Source organism: Zosterops lateralis (genome assembly GCF_965231275.1).
Source record: "Zosterops lateralis genome assembly, chromosome: 2".
Taxonomy (NCBI): domain Eukaryota; kingdom Metazoa; phylum Chordata; class Aves; order Passeriformes; family Zosteropidae; genus Zosterops; species Zosterops lateralis.
This window is the reverse complement of record NC_139763.1, coordinates 4,841,411-4,862,830: the sequence shown is the minus strand read 5'-3', so window position 1 is coordinate 4,862,830 and position 21,420 is coordinate 4,841,411. Positions and strand designations below refer to the sequence as shown.

At 41.7% G+C, this 21,420-nt stretch overlaps 1 protein-coding gene across 1 annotated transcript in view; it reads right to left on the bottom strand.

The window, feature by feature from the left end:
• Window positions 1-1,452: 1,452 nt before the first annotated feature.
• The window catches only part of BACE2 (beta-secretase 2), a gene marked incomplete at its 5' end in the record, with an annotated part of 51,413 nt that continues 31,445 nt past the window's right edge, over window positions 1,453-21,420 (bottom strand). Inside the window, 7 exon segments of the mRNA XM_083855850.1 lie at window positions 1,453-2,148; window positions 9,093-9,261; window positions 10,487-10,636; window positions 14,005-14,106; window positions 17,670-17,804; window positions 19,030-19,158; window positions 21,127-21,343. Of these exon segments, the coding sequence (XP_083711976.1) occupies window positions 1,895-2,148; window positions 9,093-9,261; window positions 10,487-10,636; window positions 14,005-14,106; window positions 17,670-17,804; window positions 19,030-19,158; window positions 21,127-21,343 (1,156 nt within the window). The 3' untranslated portion in view covers window positions 1,453-1,894.

Below are 21,420 nucleotides of genomic sequence, written 5' to 3'. Positions count from 1 at the left end.
AAGTGCAAGGATTGAAAAGAAAACCACAGGCACTTCCAGTTATGACGTGAAAGACATAAGTTATTTAAAATAAAAACCCCACAGTGTTTTATTTTCACACACATGACGTGCACCTGTGTAAATGCACCATTCTTAAATAAAAAATTTAAAAAAATCTTTCCTTATTCCATGCAGTCAATGCAGAGGCAGTGTGAATCACAGAGCTATATGAAGGGATTTTGGGCAGAAAATTGTCTAGGCAAGGGATTGGGAAATTCAGAGCTAAGCTTTTTTTTTTCTCCTCATTTCCCATACAGATAGCAAACTGCTCTGCTATCAAAATGCAAAGGAATATTTTTTTTTTCTTTTTCTTTATGTATTAAAAATTCCTCAACCTTGCACTGTTTATCTTTCCAATCCAAACACTTAGGCCAGTGTCACAGAGAAGCCTGCAACTAGAGAAAAGAAAAAATTGCCCTATCTGCAAAGAAAACACCTTGTTCTGACCTCAGCATGACGACCTGCACTTGCAGAATGGAAGCCTGGTCAAGTACATCCTCCCCTGCTCTCTCTCACTATTGTTTCCAGTCCCACCAAGTGTTTGTTTGCAGCCAGGCAGGACACACACACTTTTCATTTGATTGATGCCAAACTGAGCACCTCCGACTGCTGCTCGAGCTGAAAAACAAGCCAGCATAAAGACTTTCACTTCACAGCCTGTCCATTAAGACAGGTGCTTCTCCTTTGAATTTCTAGGTTGCTGAGCTCTGCCAAATTAAAACAAAAGAAGAGTTGTCTTTCTTATTTTGCTTTGTTTTTTTGTTACACGCTCTCTGGAAATACAGCAGAACACAGACCTTGCTTTCTTTTCTGTCCATACATATGCAGATCAGCCTTTTCTAAATATCAAATTCAGAAAAAAACCAAACAAAACCCCACACAAGGGGGGGAAACTGAAAGGCTTTTTTTTTTTTTTTTTTTCTTTTTTTTTTTTTTTGTGTGTGTGCACCGAAGTGGAAAGGCATGAAGTATTAATTTTTATAAAATCCCAAAAAAATTCAAAGCCAAGCAGTTCCATTTGGTTGTATGGAGCATCTTTGTGCTTAAAGACCAGTTCTAATCCACACACTCACCAGTGGTAGCATCCTTGTAAATTAAGAGAGGTAGTCTTGTTTTACTCTAAGGCTGAACAAGTTTTTTTCCCAGTTTTCACCACCTTGGACTATTTTGTTACAGCTCTCAGGGAGGGTGACCCTCTCAAGTGGCAGCAGTGATCTTGAGGGAAAGAAACCACAAACCAACATTTCTTCTTGATCTCCCTTGCTTTTTCTCTGCTGCTCAAGTCTGACTTTTCTCCCTCCCCCACACCATAAGCACAGTTTCAAAATAAACTGATGTAAACAGAAAGCAGTATTCATTTAATGCAATTAATAAGAAAGATTATTATTTTTTTTTCTCTTTTTCTACAGTCAGGGCTTGATTAGTTAGAAAATACTGACAGCTCCTTTTTTTTTTTTTCGTGAAAGAGAGATGGACAATTTTGTTCAGACAGCGGAAGAACATCATGGTGTGGTTTTTTTATCTTTTTTTTTTTTTTTCCTAAACGTTTTTCAGGCTTTTTTTTTTTTAAAGAAGGTACTGTAGAGAGCACAAAGTCTCATCCTACTGCAGTAGCAAATCCAGTACCGTAGCACTTCAGAGGTGGTTAACAGTGCTTTGGTTCAGAACCGGTGTTAGAAAATAAAGCTATAAAAGTCACGATGCAGGATATTTGGTGGGATTTTTCAACAGCGTCTCGTAGGAACGTAGAAAGGACCGAGGAGGAATTGGGAGGCATTGTCTCCTTCCCCTTGGCAGAGGTCTTTTGTCCTTGGCCCTGTTTTTAAGTCTGGTTTTTAATTTGGGAGCCAGCCTCTCACTTCCACCGGTGGCGCACGAGGGAGGACTCGTCGTTGACCACGTCGTTGTCGGTGTAGCGGTGCTGGCAGCGGGGTGGGATGAGCAGCAGGACGATGAGGACCAGCAGGATGATCCCACAGAGGCTCATCAGGGCGTAGGAGGCAATCCAGAGCATGGGCTCGTGGAAGGAGACACTGGAGACGCAGTTGGTGGCCACGTCCGCCGTGGGGAAAGGGCCCTCGATCTCAGAGACGGGAGCGCCGTCGACTTCTGGGGGGACACAGAAGGGAAAGGATCAGGCCTTAGAGACATTTAAAAATTATTTGTATATCCCTCTCTCTCTGTCATCACTTGTCTCGGCACACTTATGTTTTACTGCATTTTTCATTGCAAATAAAAACTCAAGAATCCCATGTTGATAAAAAGGGGCTCTGAAGCGTAAGGAGACCGTGACTTGTAGGAATGCACTCCCAGACCCAAGCAGGTTTTGCATACTTTCCTAATAATTTCTCATCTGAACCAACCCCTTCTCCACCCCTAAGTGTGGGAAGACTCCTTTAGCAGGAATAAGCTGTGAGAGCAAACTGGGGGTACCCGAGGCTGCACCCATGAGGACCCTGTCACTGGTGAATAACCAAACACCCACTCCCCAAACTCATTAGGTGGTAAAATTCTGCCTAGAAGGTCTGTGGCACAAAATCCTTTTTGTCCAGAGTCCCAGGACTGCACTTTGTCTGCTGTGCAATTATTTCTTCTGGACATCTCACCCCCTCACACCATTGGTTTTTCTCTATGAAGTTCTGCAGCAACACCAAACTTAACCACATTATTTTCCAAATAAGGAAAAGGGGGTTCAGTTTTACACCCTGGATATTATGGAAAAGCACCAGAACTTTCCATTCTTTGCTGATTGACACTGGCTGGGCTTTGGAAATGTTTCTCAAAACTTGTAGCTGTTTCTATTGGCAGCAGCTAAATTGTCTCACCTGGACCATCAAGTACTTAAAAGACTGCACAGAACTACTCAATTGCTTTCTTTGGACTGCCTTAGCCAGTGCAAGAGTCCTCTCTACACTGTGTTCCATTTGTATTTCTTTTGTTTGATACTTTTGGTTATTTTTGTCATTATTAAAACCTTTTGTTTTACAAAGCATGTCCGGAGAAGTTGTCTTGCTATTACTGAGCCACTCTGAGAGGCTGTAGGTAAACCCTCAGACTTGATACATCTTCAGTGGGGTTTATTACATGTAAAAAAATTGTGTCAGTGACTCTCCCACATCTCCACAGGCTGTCCAGGATACAACAGCACTTCAATCAAAGCCCAAACCACTGGAGCACTTTTTTACGTCCTCACTAATTTTTCAAAAATATCTGTTTAAATATCCTACAACATCCACCCTGGTGTAGGGCAGGGCCTGGGCAGTTTTTTTTTTTTTCTTGTTTCTGGCATTTCCGACAACTAGAAAAGCACCTCAGGTGATTCTTTTAATGTCCTGTGTTTGCTGTCTTCTTAGGGAGCAGCAGATACCTTAAAAAGCTTTATCCTAAACACAAGGGGCAGTGTGGAAAGCAGCACAGACACTCTTTGTGGATGAAAATGCAGAAGGAAGGGGAGGTGAGGCAGGAGACAGCTGTCCCCCAAAGGGGAGTGGAGGAGAGGAAGGTCAGTGTCAGGAGTGAGGAGCAGGGACATGAAGGAGCAATGGTGTTGGGCCAGGAGAACTAACCCAGCAAGTCCAGAAATGATGACAAAGTTAAGGCAAGAAGCAAGAGTAATGTGCTTCTCTAATCAGCCACACTTCCATGACTTACTGAGTCTTTTTTCATGAAGGACTCAGTTTTAACTGTCCTGCTCAATTCCTCACACATTTTACAGACAGGCACACTCTTGCTGGATTGGAAGTGATTCCATCCACTAAAAACTGCATCTCTTTATTTTCACATATCTTAGTCACAACTGCTGAGACCACGTTTAAAGAGATTACCATAAACTACCCCCTTGGAAGGAAGAAGGGAGCCTGGATTTTGCAAAGTTAAGGGCTTTAAGGTTTTTAAGGTTCTTAAAAAGCAGAATAGGTTGGTTGCTTTATCTGCATAGATTTTGGTTGTCATTCAGTCCCTGGCCTCATAAGACCTCGTATTATTTTAAGATTTAGTTTTTGTTAATTTAACTTAATTCAACTTAATTGTGGGCTGGTGTTGAAAGGGACAACCCTGTACTCTCACTCCTGTCCCTCACAGCCCCTTTTTCATGTTGATGGAGGGAACGGGAGGCTGCGACTCACAGATCAGATGGGAAACCAACCCTCACAACAAACGAAATGCCCAAACAAGGAATTTTCTGTGGAATCACTCATCTGAACCAATCCTTTCTCCACTTCTAAGTGTGGGAAGACTCCTTTAGCAGGAATAATCTGTGAGAGCAAACTGGGGGCGCCCGAGGCTGCACCCACGAGGACCCTGTCACTGGTGAATAACCAAACACCCACTCCCCAAACCCATTAGATGGTAAAATTTCTGCCTAAAAGGTCTGTGGCACAAAATCCTTTTTGTCCAGAGTCCCAGGACTGCACTTAGCTATTTTTTCCTGGACATCTCACCCCCTCACACCATTGGTTTGTTTCTATGAAGTTCTGCAGCAACACCAAACTCAATCACATTTAACACCAATTTGAAATGCAAGGCCCAAGTGTCATTACTTAGTTGCATTTTGAAGAAGTGGGGGGGGGGGGGGGGGGAAGAAAAAGCAGTAAAATTTTCCACCTTGGAAATAGCTTTGAAAATAAACAGTCTCTAATTACTCATTATTTGGCTTGAGCACAATAATTACTCCTATTAAAGAAGAACACAAAACTGTTGCCATAGTGGCTGACATTTTAAATTGCATTTTGAGAATGCTTGATAGCAGCACAGCCTCTGCCTTCTTCCCTCCAAAAGAGAAAAAAGTTTTCCCTCACACTCTTCCACCCCCAGAGAAATTGGGAGGAAATTTGCCTAAATTGTTCAAAGAAGCCCTTAACATAAACTAACAGTCACATACACACTCAGCATATTATACATTCAATGGATTAGAGTATTTTGATGTATTATTTTAGAGTATCTGGTGGTACCTAACTACAGTACTTTTATAACATTGAATAAATGAGATTTTCTTCATTGTTAATGATTACAGGACAAAAAAGGAGCCTCTGGAAAAATGCTATTTCCTAACATTTGTGTAGAACTCAACACACACTAGCTCATCCCTTTGGGTGGTTACAAAGGCAGTAAACCTGGAAATCAGATCAAATTCATCATAGAATTGTAAAGTACAGCTTGAAAGGGGCCCCTGGAAGTCACCTAGACCAGGATCCTACTCAGAGCAGGACTGTCAGAATCAATAGATCAGTTCTGCTGCAGATTTATCCAGCCAAGCCTTGTAAAACCTCAGGATGGGGACCCTGTTTCAGTGCTGTAACACCCACCTGATGAGGAAAAAAACTCCTCATGTCCAACGTTGCTGAATGCCCCTGGTAGATGTTGCTTTTTGTTATGTAATTTCATTTTCACTTACCTTGCATTCAGCTTAGGGACTACCAAAATCCCAGTTCTTTTCCCACAGGGCTAATTTTTTCCCTTTATTTTTTTTTTTCTTTCTTTGGAAAAGGACCTTAAAGATTATTTAGTTTAAATCCCCTGCCATGGGCAGGGAACTTTCCATTAGACCAGGTTGTTTAAAGCCCCAACCTGGGCTTGAACACTTCCAGGTTGCTTCACTAAAACCAACTTGTTGATCTGAACATCCTGTCTCAAGAAGGGACCTGACCCAAAACCCTGTCCTAGTCCTCCTGTAAACACAAGGTTATCAACAGGCAACTCAAAATTATTTGTCTGAGTAAGTCATAAAGGATTTCAATGAGGAAAAGGCAAATTTCCTGCTACAATGAAATAGTTTCCTGCAGCCATCTAACTTTTCCCATTCTTGGTACATCCTGGAGAATGAAAATGGTCCAAGGAATAATGTGGGATAAGCCAGTTCTCATCTCTAGCCAAGTCTGACATGTAACCTGGAAGTTCAATGAAATGAAGGTTTTTAGTGCTGTTGCCGTAATTTTTGCATTCATCCTGTACAGCTCTAACACCTTAAAAAACCACGGATTTAATTTAACATTCACACCAAGGAAGCAAAGGTCATTGCAAAGCCACATCAAATGGTCTTTAACATTCCTCTGTTTCTGAAGATTTGAGTCACCGGTAAATCAGTTTAATTTATGTCCATGAGCTGACTAGAAGGCTCCAAATAAATGCCATTAATATAGTGTTGGAACCCTGGGCACTGAGAATTTTAGACTTTCTGTGCTGACAGGCACTGACCCCCAAGCAAACTCTGCATTGACCTGAGGCCGTGGAAAAGGCTTCCAAAATTGAGTGACAGCACTGGGATTATGGGTGTGGAGTTTGAATAGAAGTGTGTGATATCACATGTAATATTACACATGATAGAAGTGTGCAATATCACAAATTAACTCCTTTAACTTGGAGTTAAAGGTTTTAGAATATAGTAATATATATAAAGCAAGATGGAGGCTTTAGAGCATAGACTAAGTTCTTTTTCATCTTCTTCTTCATGGGTCTGGGTGGTATTTTGAAATTTGATAGAAAATTCTGCATTGTGGACCACAGGTGTTTGGTTATTGTGTTAAAAGCAAAAATAATTTAGGTGTCATTTCATAATTGGAGTTTGTGCTTAAAAGAGCTTGGAAAGAGTTAGAGAGGGAGCCATTTTTCACCTTGTTAGCCAGAGCTCACAACTTGTGAGACTGTAACATAGATAAGTGTTAATAAACATCTGAGTCTGAACAAGAACTGCATCTCTCCAGCATTTAATCCCAGTCTTAACAGAAAAGAAGATAAAAATCCCACACAGTACAGTTGCTGTGGGGGGCATGGTGGCCTCCATAGGAAGCCAGTTAATCTTCATCCCTCATCCTGCACAGATTCTCACCACCAGCAGCAAGTGGCTCTCTGACCAAAGTGTTGTTACACGTGGGAACCACCAGCTGTGAAGAAGTGAAGCTCAGCACAATTGGCACAACCCAGGGAAATGTCATCTGCCCCGTGTTGACTAGGATCTGACAGCTCTGAGTGTCTCAGTCACTCAGCAATGATTCCTCAGGAAGCCGAGTGCACGTGACGCTGGGTGAGGCAGAAAATGCAGAAAACATGGACAAGGAGACAAGGAGGAAATGTCTTGGAGCACCAGCTGGGTATAATCACCTGTCCAAACTCATGGAGATTCCAATTGCAGCTCTACTCAGCAGGCTCAGTTCTTCCTCTCTGGCAGAAGTTCATGAAGTGGTCAAACTGTGCTTGCACCAAAGTGTTATTATGGTTCCCTGATGATTTTTCTCAACCAAGAAGGGCTGGCAAAGCAGTTTTAATGCACAGCAGCTGCCTCGTGTCCCCTGCTGACCACATGTGCTCTGTCAGATGTCCCTTCCTCCCTCCACTGATGGCTGCAGCAGGACAGGGACAGGAGACAGCTCCAGCTGCAGTCAGGAGGCACCAGGAGGAATGAAAGGCAGGAAAAGCTGGCCCTCAATATTTGTCCAGTGCAGGAGCTCAGGACTTCTGAACAACAGAACTAGTATGATTTTAGTGAAAGTTGTTTATTGTTTATATTAAGCTGCAGTTATAGATTCTAAGGCTGCTTGTTCACCTGTTCATCATTATTTGATTGGTTTCTCTGTCCTGTCTATGTGTCCCATATGCACCCTCCAAGAAACATGATTAGTCTTAGGTTATTCCTCTGTAGGCTTCCTTTATCCAGCTCTTGCATTCTCAGTATTCTATTTCTTAGGTTCTTCTTTTCTTATTTTAGCCCTGTTTTCTCAGTAACCTTGATGAATTCCTGAGGGTTCTGATAACTATAACTACAGGTAGTTTAGCTGAGGCACATTCTGGCCTAAGCTGTTTAAATACATTTGCAAGAGTCCAGTTACACTCTCCCCCTGCCAGATGCATTCAAAACATGTCTGTCATCACTGCATGGCACCTCACAGAAGGGTTCATAAAGCAACTCATAGCAATATACAGATTTTCTCTGGGAGTGAGCTCAAAGCTGACAAGTCTGAGCTTATTAACAATGGAGAGATTATTTAAAAAAAAAAAAAAAAAAAAAAAAAAAAAAAAAAAAAAAAAAAAAGAGCTTTAAAACTGTCCTAGAGTTACACCTCAGCCAGTCAGTATCTCTGTTTTTCCCTTCTGTGATTGCATAGAGTACCTTTACCTTCTCCAAGGTACCCAAGCACCTTTACCTTCTCTAAGACTTTAAAGAAGCACTGCTAGTTCCAGTCCTTATCTCATGAAAACCTCAGGTGAGACAATGTTTTTCAGGGCTTAGACCACTCCTGTTTGGGGCAGAAACCTGAATATGGGTGCACATCCTTCCCCTCCTCTCTCACATGGAGGTTCTTGTGATGCCAAAGCAATGTCTGAACAACAAGGGGGGGAAACCCCTAAACTTTTGGGGTTTTAGCCACCGTTGATGAGAAAAGAGAAATCATAAAAGCTAACCAGCACAGTAAAATCAGCCAAAAATGATGAGCTTTTTCACATCTCCTCAGCAGCTGGTTAAAAAATTAATGCCTTACTGCTTACCATGAGAAAAGTTTAGAATTATCACCAACACTATGAGTCTTAATGTGAGTCCCCTTTTCACCTCAGCTCTTTCTTTGTGAATTTCTGAGGGGCTGAACAGGCTCAATTTACCCTAAGACAAAAGTGTGAGTAAGGCACTCCACTGCACACTGCAAGAGTTGGTTGAAGAATCCATTTATGCACAGCTCAGAGCAGGAACCAGCCCAAAATGAAGCTGCACTAAAAACAGGGGCTCATCTGATGTAACTGTTGGGGAAACTGCACACACAGACAGATGTCCCAGAAAGATCTTCTCTGTGAGAGGGAAGAACCCAGCACAGACACCCAGAGCTGAGGCTGATTCACTTCACGCCAAAAGATGTTGCAATACAATTTTGGTGGTGGTTTTTTTTTTTTTTTTTTTTTTTTTTTTTTTTTTTTTTCCCTTCTTGCTTTGAAATGTGAAAATCTTGGAATATCTTTGAAATACACCCTTCACACCGAGGGAGTAACCAAACTTTACACCAGCAGATAAGTGGCAAAGGTGTTTCTCTGAGTTCCCTCACTCCTCAAATGCTGAGAAATTATTCTCTTACCTGCACAGGGACTCACAGCAAAGCCCACTCTCCTCTGGGCTCTGTCAAAGATGACATAAAATCCTTCCATGACTGTGGCACCGATGACCAGAGCGTTTGTGGAGGAGGAGATCCCGAATCGGTAGCACTGCAAATTATCTCCTATCCCAAGGATGGGTTGAATATACAGCTGTTAAAAAGAAAATTTAAAAAAATAAAATAAAAATGGAAGCCAGAGTGTAAAAAAGCAACACCTCACAGCAGGTAGAAGTTCAGACTTTTTTGTTTTTGTAGTTCAGGCACGCAAATTCCACTGGAAATAGAGAATGGATGGGGGGCAAATAGATTTTTGTACATGATTTAAAACTGGTCAAAACCAACAGGCAGGTAAGAGGTAAAGCTCCTGGATTCTAAAATAAATTTGAACACAGTCATCACTACGTGCAGGTCAACAGTAAATTCTTGAGATTCTCACTTTTGATCATATTTTACACAAGGGAAGGATGGCTGAGGAAGAACCTGGGAGATGAGCTCAAATTAGAGAAGAATTCAGTTATTAAAAGAATTATTAGGATGGAGTTGATTCAGAGAGCTTTCAGTGTCAGCTTCAAGGTTCTAGATTTTATAAATTCCAGTCACATTTCAGCCCCTGTCTCCTCAGGGAAGATGAATGATTGCCAAGCTACATGATCAATACAGAAAAAGCTTATCATAAGGCTTTACTATATTTCAAGTTAAAATGTACTTAATAGGTTCATTCTTTCCTTTGCTCCTGCCTGTCCCTTGAGGTAAAAGAATGTATTAGTAATGTCAGAGGATACCTGCCTGTACTGCAGCTCATGCTGGCAGGAGAAGCCAGAGAAGAGAAACAAAAGTGGCACATTATATTCTAAATATAATGGAGTGGATGGAATATTAATAAAAGATAAACCAGGCAAGTTACAGAAACTGGTGAGGAGCTCACAAAGGGTCATTGCCAAGATTTTCATATTCAGAAGAAGTGCTCCAACTGAAAATGCCACGAGAAACAAATCAATTCCCTTCCCAAAACGAGAAGATCAAAACGAGCAGAGACATTCTGTATTGACATCTGATGTGGCCAAAGGTCATGAAAACAAAGCAAAAACTTGCCCTTTTTTTCCTAAGAAATTGAAAAAAATAGTAATTCCCAATGAAACCGACTGCACTGAGAGGGAAACTGTGCTTTGTCCATTTCCTTTTTGCTTTTAGGTTTGACAAATTCGTTATTTTCCCTATTTAAAAATTGATTTTTAAAATTTGATTTGAAAAGGTTTCCTTTGCATGCAATAAGCCAGTCCCCTATTGCTTCTAAAAATAGCCCCTATTTTTCAAGACCATGTGCTTTATAATAGTAAAAATAAATGTACAGATGAATAAACAAAGAAGGTTGAGACCTGTGGTAGGACAGAGATCCGAAACGACCTACTGGAGTTCTCATCCCTCAGGTAAATGGAGATTTTGGGAAATAAGGACCAGGGTTTTTCAGTTCTGTCCCAACATGCAAGTTGTGAACCAGTCCAGAAACCAGAAGAGAATTCTTGTATCTGTAAAATGAACCAACCAAACGAAATTATACTTGGAGATTACAGACATTTTGATAGATTTTTGTAAATGATCACTACCACTGTTAAATACTTCTTTCATTTCCATGGAGAAATCCAAGAACACAAATCTGAGCTGCTTCTTTAGGGACCAAAGCAAAAACCTAAACCTCAATGCCCAAACTGAGGTGTGTCATAGCCCACCGTGACCTGGGGAAGGGGGAAGAGGCAAAAGCAAGTTTAGCTCTCCCTTCCCTCCCCATTTTTGTCTCATTATTTCCTTTACTGCAGTGAACACATGTGAACAACCACTTCCACAATGGGATTTTACTGCCTCCCTCCCTCCCTCCTCACTGACCAAACACTGATGTTTTGAAACAGCATTTTACATTTTATAAAAAAAACAAACCAAAATACAAACCATGTGAATATACAATGAGAGAATGAGGTCGCCTCCCTTCCTCATGCATCTACAGCTTCTCACTCAGATTTCTGAAGTCAAGGGCTAAGCCAAAAATCTCCTGGCATCTAAAGGCATCAAGGTTTGGTGTAGTGTAAAGAAACACATCCCTCTGTCTCCTTTGCTGCCCTTCCAGTACAACCTGACAAGGTTTTGAAATAAAACTGAATCACAGTCCTGTGTAATATATCCATGGAACTAACAAAACAAAAAGCCAACTCCTGCAGAGCTTGTTTGGCTAAGACAAACATGTTGCTCAATGTTCCTGCTCCCTGAAGCTGACCTGCTGCCAGACCTGAGCAAAACCTTTCCTCGTGCTATTACTGGATTATTTTGGCTGGTTCTTGTTTCCCCCCACTAAGTCAAGGTCTGAGGCTGCACAGTCAAAGCCTCCCATCTGGCTGGAGGAAAAGGATGGAATCCAGCCTCTGCACTCTCCTGATTTGTATTTATCTGTGATGTGGATTATTATGTAAGCAGCAGCTCATTCATTAAAATATGGCATTTCACAGGTGACAGGCACTCACACACCTGCCAAGGAAGTGTTTGTTGGGGCTGCACAGAGACTCCTGCACATTTGCAAGTGCTCTGCTCTGCTCCTGGGCCTCACCAAGCACAGACTTGTGCGAACAAGGAGATTTAGCACCACAAACAGGCCTTTCACCCTGAACTCTCAGCTCAGGCTGAAGTGCATCCCTTGGCACTTCAGGGCAGAACACTCTGAGTCCCAGGCCAAACCTGCTGAGAAATACAGTTCTCCTCTCTTTCCATTTTGTTTTAAAAAGCAGATCTGAGAAAAACTGCAAGGTACCCACCCAGCCAGGTCAGGCCAAGCCTATAAAATGCTCTTTTTTAAGTGCTTGCTTTAATTTCCCAGAAAGACTCCTTAATGCATTTCTTTTTCTTCCTTGTGCATGCTGTATCAATGCATGTGGGAGATTTGAGTGCATGATACCCAAAAGGCTATTAAAATATAGATTTTAGGATTATCTGAGCCTTCCTTTGTTCAACTTTTTAACTTAGCATTGAGTTACTGCTGTCCTGACTTCAGCTCAGTGAGGTGCAGTAGGTGCCTCCTCCCCTCCCTGGCTCATTTCTGCCAAAATCACCACCCTTCAACACCAAACTGCATCATAACAGCTGCTCCCTGAAACACTTCAGTCCAAATAACTGAAGTTTAGAAAAAATCATCTGCACCACTAAAGAGCACAGAGCTCCCAGCCTTGTTTTTAAACTGAGCTGAATAAAAAGAAAAGTGTCACACACAGTTATCCCAGCAGATCTGGGAAATGACATCTGGCTGGGGTGCTCATAACAAGCTATGAGGAGCAGGAACTTGTTAACCTGGCTCACCTGTGGTCAGAAAAGTGTGTCTGACAACAGCAGTTGATTTTTTTTTTCCCAGTGCTACATCTCCTGCCAGAAGCACAGAACTGCAGTACAATTGCTGAAAATACCCATTTACCTGACATTGCTCCTACACAGCCAGAATCTCATCCTTGCTCCCTGGAACTACTTGCTTATTTAGTAGATTATCTCCTTTGTTTAGAGCTGTCAAAGTAAATTCTGGGGGGTGTGGAGGGAATAGGGTACAGCAGGGAGGTCCTTGAGATTAAAAAGAACTCGGAAAAAAATCTAATTGATGCATTTTTAATAGGAATAGAAAGAAAGAGAAAAAAAAAACAAAACAATAAGCAAATGAATGGTTTCCCTTTAATACCTTATCGATCTGTCCACTGTTCCCTTGTCAGGTGGAAAGCCCCAGTTCAAGTGCCCTGACCAACATCAGAGGGGAGTGTGGACCACTGTGACCCACTTCCCAGGAGGATTCCTTATCCACAGGGTGACCTTACAAGAGCTCTTGGCGTGGCTCTTTCAGTTCTCCCCCTCATGGACTGGAATTGTTCCAGCCAATACTTCAGTGTCGTGCAAAGACAAGAACCCGTAACTGGTACATTTATTTCAGACACTGGACATCTGCAGGCAGTGAAGAACACTTCATGCCAAGTCTCTGCTCTCAATCAAGTAGGAAAAAGGATCTCAATCTTGAATTATCAGCACACAGGCAAACCCTCTGTCTTTGGGGCAGCTGCTTAACTGTGTTTCCTGTGATTTGCATCAACAACCACTGTCTGATTGTGAGTCCACGACAAAAATACCGAGTTTGTTCACACTGAAATAGCTGGTGCTTATTCTTCCTCTTTAGCCTTCTTGGTGCTGCTCCTTGTATTGAACAAAAATTTATGAATAGTTTTTTATTAACCAGAAAATGCTGCTTCAGCCACTCTACACACAGAGAACTCTACCATCCCCATGCCCTACTTCTAAAGCCCACTCTGTTTCCAAAGAAAGATGCTTTTGAACATAAATAATTCAATAATGAAGGTCAAAAGCAGCTTTATTGATATGAATAATCCTAATGAATGGCATTTATTCTAGACAGCACTAAGATTTATACTTGGAAAGGAACTGCTTGCAGCAGCAGGTTCTCCTACTTTATAAACACTCTCTTTTGAATGAAAAGACTGATTTTTGCACTCTTAATACTTTGAATTGGAGCAACAGGGATTATATCCGTGTTTCTGAAATGCTTGGAATAAAACACTCAATTTCTGCCCTATTTCTGATGCATTTCCATACACACACTTCTCATCTGCACTCGTGCTCCCCCACCTTTTCCCTCCTCCCTTTTTTTTTTTTTCCCTTCACCTCTTCCTTTCCATCAAAGGCCATCAGTCATTTCTCCCTTATTAACAGGGGCTAGACCAGGGAATGTTCTGCTCCCCTCAGGTGAGAAACCCAAGACTTGCAAGGCAGGCAGGCAGCAGAGACGACACTCCTTTCAAAGGCCTTGTGATCCTTTAACAGGAATTTCACATTTTTGAGCAGGTTTTTTGTGTTATTTCCTTACCAGGGACGTGCGAGCTATTGCCTGCACCACAGCACTGAAGACTTTCTCTGGCAGTCGAAGGAGAGTGGTTCCACTGTCTACTATGGCTTTGTCAGCATTGTACTGGAGAGGGGAGAGAGAGAGAGAAGAAAAAAAAAACCAGAAAGAAGTTGTAGGCTGTAGTTCCTGTAATGCAGATCCCCACTGTCTCCTAACCAGAACAAAGCTGCTCCTTTTTGGCAGCTGCTTTCCCAGCACTGCGTGTCGTACTTGTCAGCAGCTCTCTCCAGCTGACAGCTTCAATCCCAGTGAAATCTGAGAGCAGAAAAGAAAAGCAAGATACCATCAGCCTAGACACAAGAGTGGGTTTATCTGAACCGGGTCAGGAAATTACTGTGTCACCACAGCTGGTGCAAATGGTCCCAATGCTGTAGAAAAAGTGAAGTCTGGCCCCTCTCAGAAGGGGCACTTTAATATTCAGTGGAGAGGTTTAAGCACATTGGTGCAGCTTCCAAGCCCTAAATCAAGGTCTCTGCTAGCATGGGTGCAACTCTAGTTTAAACTCAGAAGCCTGTTTTAATGGCTGGCATATCTAATATAAGAATAACAGGAAAAAAATTAGGCCTTATTACATGTCTGTACTGGCTCAAGAGTACAAATGCCACACCTTTACCCCTGGACTGCTGAAAACCCCTAAAACACAACCAAAGAAACCCGAAGTTTTGATCTTGCTGCCATAAGATCTGCACAAAAAAAACCCACTCATAGCAAACAGCTCTCTTATTACTAAAAGTTCAACCCTAAAATTAGGAGATTTCAGCAAACTTCAGATGCAGTAAATGAGGTATAAACTTTTTAAAGGCTAAGTATTTTTTCATGAACTCCTTTAAAAACTATGATTAACTGTAGGGGAAAAAAAAGGCAAGTAGCAGTGGCAGCTATTTGCATTAACTACTTTTGCTGCCAGCTTAGGCAGCAGGATTAATATAACTGAACTGTGACATGTTTATGGCATAATCATAAGACACAGGATGATATACAGCCCTAAGCTACTTAGGAAGAGGTCAAACAGCAAGTGAATTTAAAATACCTTGATTTAGAGGTTATCAAGTCACACGGAGCCCCTTTAGTATGGTATAAATAATAAAAAAATTAAATTAAAATAAAAAAGATATATCAATATATTTTTAATATATTTTATATAATTAATGTATATATACAAAAATATTTATATATATATATATATATATATATAAAAATAGAACCCACCAAAAAAAGTAAGAAAAACTAACTCTGGCAGTTATTTCCACATTTCTTTTTGAAGGAGCTGCTATGGGGCTGCCCTGCAGAGCTGACAGGAAAGCAAACAGGAAACCATTTATTACACACTCGGAAATACTTCTAAAGAGTGGGAAGAAATGCCAAGGCATTTTGGAGCCCATTTTAACAGATCTGTACCACAAAATACACAATCACTGGCATCCTGGAATGCCACCCTTGAGGGAAAAAAAAAAAAAAAAAAAAAAGTTAAAGGGGTTGACCATTGATATAAAACTGTGCAGAAAATCTGGGATTGCTCACACTGGGAACACTGAGCACCTGGATTTTCCTTCTTGGCTCTCCTGGTTAATATTTACCAGTGCAAAGTGCACTTCTGGCAGCTCAGGACTTCTCCCAGCCCTGGCTGCCAGGCTCAGGGCCACAGCTGTGCTGGAGCTCTGGACACATTCCCAGCATTGAAGCAAGAGGACAACTTTTCCCTGGCAAGGAAAGGAGCAGTCCCTGGTGAAGGCTGAGAAAAAAAAGTGTTCCATTTCCTAGAAAACAACAGAGAGGAGAGAGGGCACATAGCTTCTCATCCTAAAGTGAATCATGCATCCTCTGCGAGCTCCTAACCAGCCAAACTTTAATTGTACCACTCCTGTTTTACTGCTCTTCCTCAGAATTTCTGTGGGAAGGTCTCCTTTGATCCAGGAAGGTTTGATCCTTCTGCACCAGTGAAAGCAACCCCTGGCTCAGAAAAGAGCAACAATTACAGGAAACTTTCCTGACACACCACTGAATTTTTCAGTGAGTTGTTTTCTGGCAACAGCATGCATTAAAACCATTGAAGGGCTCCCCTTCAAAAACATGTTGACTGTTTTTTAAGGCAAGAAAGAAAAGCAAACATTTACTTTAAAGGACCGGTGGTTTTGCTTTCCTAACAGCACAACAGAGTGAGGCATTTAAACAGACCTTGTTCTGCTTATTGAGTTGAAAGATGCTGGGAGTCATTTTAAATAATTGATATGGCAATATGATTTCAATACTATGCATGGAAATATAATATTTATGCACATGTAATATTGTAATAATGAATTTCACTTAATTTATATGAACTATAAAAACTTTACTTATCACGTTGCATTGATCTCCAACTAACAGCGTGAGAGTAAAATGAAATTAGGATGTCTAAAGAAATTGGGGCATAAAAAATACAGAACTAAAATTAAAACATGAATAGCAACAAGCAAGAGTAAGAAAGAGATAAAGGACACACATATATCATCCACAAAAAAAAAAAAAAAAAATGAAATGCCTTTAGAATAAAAATTGCAACAGCACAGCCTCATTAGACTGATCCAGATACAGCAGAACATTATTCCTAACAGAAACAGAAAGCTTATCCATCAGGAATAATAACTGCCAACCATGAGAGAGCAAAAGTTGATTGCAAAAACATAAAATAAAAAAGAAAGCCTGGGATGAGAACTTCAGGAAGCAACCCAGGGTGACACCTGTCCACTGCCATCATGAGTTGTGAGCTTAGGCAGCTCTACAGGGGTCAATCCAGAATCTCCCATTTCCTTTGTTTGCTTTAATTCAGTTTTCAGGAGATTGCAAGACAAAACTGACCAATTAGGGTTGGGTTTTTTTTAGACAAACTTGGTGTCTTGGGCTGCAATATATAACCAAAAGCATGTATTCTATTCTTAATCTGTTGAAACGAGTTGAAGTGGTGGTTTGTTTTTTTTTTTATTTTCGCTCCGGGAGGAGGTGGTGTGTGTCTTCTGTTAATGGGCAGCTGTTAAACCAGGTGGGGCAGTGTTCTATATCTCTTTCACCGCCCATCCTCCCTCCAGGGGATCTCTGCTGTCCATGGGCCATCCAGGCTCACTGCAGGGCTGAGACAATTCCATCATCCCATGGGGAGATGCTCCACCCAGGGGGAGGAGCCCAGCATTCCTACCTGGATCAAACCTGAGATTCAGAACAGCAGGACAGCCTGTTTGCACTGGATTCCCAGAGGAAAACCAGACCCATCTCACCATCCCTGGACCCTTCTACAGGCTCATCTCTGCTCCAACAGAACCACATCTGTCACTCCAGGAGGATTTATTTGGACTGACACCAACACCCTGACCAGGGTGTCAGGTTTTATTCTGACTCTGTCAGGTTTTCTAGCATTTTTTGATTGTTTCTTTGTTTGTTTGCTTTACTACATTTGCATTTTTTAACATTCCTAGTAAAGAACTGTTACTCCTATTCCCAAATCTTTGCCTGAAGGCCCTTAATTGCAAAATCATAATAATTCAGAGGGAAGGGGTTTACATTCAACATTCCAAGGGAAGCTCCAGCTTTCCCTGGCAGACACCTGTCTGCCAAACCTAAACACTTGTATTTCACAGAGACAGAAGGGCCAGTACCTCTCTGCAGTCCAGCTCGAGGTTCTGCCCCCCAACCTCCAGTTTGAGGATTTCCACCTGGTAGTACCACTCCTCCTTGATGGGTGTGTACCAGATCTCCCCTGTGTACAGACTCGGCTCAATTCCACCCAGCACCTGAGGGGAAGGAGAAAAGAAATCACATACACTAAAATCCCACGTGTTTAGTTTTGGGGCAAGTGCACACAAAAAGGGAGATATTTAATTATGATACTCAGGGGCATCGAAGTTTTAATTTGGCATCATTTTTTTGGGATTTTACTGTCAAGTTCTCTGCCAATAATAGAGCAGTATGAAACATCTAGACATTAAACAGATTGTGCTTCAAACAGAATTCTCATACAGGCCCAAATTATCACCATTTTCACCTACAACCTCACCCTGATTCTATTATGAAAACTCCACCGTTTAAAATTAAAACAGTATCTTTAGTGGTTAAATCCAGGCAACGTATAAAAATGAGACAGAATAATTAAACTTGCACGTGAAAATTTTGCTTTATCAGATCAAAAAAGTTTTAATACTGTCCAAGAAGATTTCAGTTTTTCTTACACACATCCCAAATGGAATCCCATACTGTCACTGCTATCACTATTGGCTTCCATCAAAACCTGGGTTGAGGATGGCTGGGAGCATCTGTGGACTCTGACTCTGAACTAAACCTAAGGAAGTTCTCTCTTGCTCTTCAGTTGTATAAATAACATTTATAATGTGTGAATTCTCTTCAAAATTAAGTGTTTGTGATCAGCTCCTGTGCTGAGATGTTTATTTCAGCATCATTTGGGAACAGTCAGTCCATCTACCAGTTCCAGATACGTAATGGTCCCACTAAAGATGATGGAAAGACTTCCCAGGGTAACAGCAAGCAGGAGATCTGATCTACAGAGTTTTCCCTTTAATATGTTGTTGACCCCCCCCCCCCAAAAAAAAAAGCCCCCTGATTCCTCTCCCCCTTTTCACATCATGTAAATAAATAAATAAATTTACTGTAGCATTTTGATGAGATTGAACAACTTTATCAGCTGAATAAGGGACTACTCAGTTTGAGAAATATAGCAGAATCTGCCCTGAGGAAAACACCACATGGAAACATTCATGTTTTTCTTTGTCAAAAGATGAAAAGTTTACTCAAACTTGAGAGAGAAAAAACAGAATTGAGAACAAAAATAAACAACACTCGAATTTTGCCCAAAGGGCTTAACTTTTCTTAAAAAAAATAAATAGAAAAGCATATTTAAAATACAAAAACATATTTAAATTTGGCAGAAGCAGGATAGGCAGAGAAAAGAGGGAGAGAGATGAACAAAGATACATCTTCCCTCTCCTATTGACAGATACCCACAAGACTACCTCCGTTGGTACCACTTCCAGAAACAGGGAGTCCAGCACCACACATCTGCAGGGAGAAAATGTTGGGGATCTCGGCCTGCCTCACGAGGGAATCAAAGAATGTCTCCACAGAACTGGAAGGCTTGAAGGTGTTGAAACAGCAAAACAAACAAAGAAAAAAAAAAAAGAATTACAGAACTCATTAGAAAGTTTCTTCACAGAAATCAGCAAATCATTCAAACAAGATCACTTTTCATGAGTAAATTGAATTTCTGACAAGAAGCTGATGAAAGTTCTAGACATAATAAGCCATTAAAACCCCCAATATCTGTCATTTTTCTGTTTCTGCTGTTTTTAAAAACATTTTTACTCTTGACCACTGTCAGCATTGCTGCCACCAAATCCCTAAAACACAGGAGCAATTTCCAACTGCAGTTTCCAAACCCCAACACCAGTTCCAGGCAGAAACTCTCACCGATAACTTCTGTTTGGAAAAGGCTTTGTGTTATTAGAACACTCAGACATGACTTGCCTTTCATGCCTTCCCATAGTTAAAAAGCAGAATTTTAAAGTCAAGATTTTCACTTTTTCAACACTATTGAATTCTGATGAACTTTTGAGTTCAGTAGCCCTACGTTCCTCTCTTTTCTCTTAAAGAACTTCATATCCAAGCACACTCTCTTCAGCTGGTTCCTGGCCAGCAGGTTCCTCCAGACACTGCAGGTCCTGTTTTCCTTTGCAGTCACTGGAGTGCTGCAACTTCCCTGGGATTCAGATTTGTGTGCACTAAGGTCACAGGGGCCAAGTGCTCTCACTGCACAAAGCCCAGAGCAGCCTCAGAAGCCAAAACCCCTGAACTCCTTGGAAGGAGGGAAGAACAAATGCCCTGAGTACTCTGCTTGCCCAAAGCAGAGTCTGAGAAGCTTCTCTTCTCTTCTCTTCTCTTCTCTTCTCTTCTCTTCTCTTCTCTTCTCTTCTCTTCTCTTCTCTTCTCTTCTCTTCTCTTCTCTTCTCTTCTCTTCTCTTCTCTTCTCTTCTCTTCTCTTCTCTTCTCTTCTCTTCTCTTCTCTTCTCTTCTCTTCTCTTCTCTTCTCTTCTCTTCTCTTCTCTTCTCTTCTCTTCTCTTCTCTTCTCTTCTCTTCTCTTCTCTTCTCTCTCTCTCTCCTCTCCTCTCCTCTCCTCTCCTCTCCTCTCCTCTCCTCTCCTCTCCTCTCCTCTCCTCTCCTCTCCTCTCTCTTCCCTCTTCCTTCTTCCTTCCCTTCCCTTCCCTTCCCTTCCCTTCCCTTCCCTTCCCTTCCCTTCCCTTCCCTTCCCTTCCCTTCCCTTCCCTTCCCTTCCCTTCCCTTCCCCTCCCTTCCCTTCCCTTCCCTTCCCTTCCCTTCTCCCTTCTCCCTTCTCCCTTCTCCCTTCTCTCTCTGCTGACAGTCCATGAAGTCAACGAAAACATCTCTCACACAACTCCGGAGTAAAGCAGACTCATCCAGGCAGTGCTGAATGGTTTGTTCTGTCTGGGTAGGACTCGCTTTGGGATGTGAAGGTTGAAAATTGTAACTTTGTGGTTTTCCAATCACGTTTTCAGTTCTAGATTTTAAGGTCATACATTTTGGACTATAAATTTCAGGTTTTAATTGAATCTTCTACCTGAATTTCCTGCCTCCAGAGGAGCAGAATGTGCTTGGTTCTGTGTTCCTGGAAATACTGTGGCTAATATTTGTTCTGAAATTATCCATCAACCTCAACTTTTACTTGGTGAACCGAGGATGTCCTGGAATGAACTGCTGAGGGCTTTGCCTTGGACCAGTTTTGAGAAATATCATCAGAGCTCTAAAACCTCCCTCCCCACACATCCTACAGCCACACTCTGGTACTAAAAACTGATTTAGAGGAGCTAAAATCAGCATCTCCACCACCAGAAAAGCCAAAATCCTCACATGGGACTGTGGCACCATCACAACCCAATTTATTCTTTCTGGAGCAAATACAGAAAGAGTAGGAAAGAGTGTCTGGAAGGGTGGAGCCTAATGCTGCCTGATCATCTGCTGGCTTTATTTTAACAGAATTCAATTTATTATCCTTGTGAAGGGCAATCAGGGGGGAAGGGCAGCTTTACCTTGGCTAAGGCATCGTAGGCAAGGCCAAGGATCCCGTGCCACTTCACCCCTGGCAGGAAGAAGTTCTCAGACTCGAGGATGGTGGCAATGTTGATGGTGTAGCTGCCATAGAGCCCTTTGGGCATGGTGATGACATCTGTGCCCAGCACTCCAGTCCAGCTGCCTTGGCTGTACTTCACTGTCACCTCAATCCCTTGAGATCTGTATGTGCTTGACCTTTAAAAGGAAAGGACACGCTGATGCAGAGGCTGCTTGTTGACAATGCAAGAAAACAGAATATATTCAAACTCAAT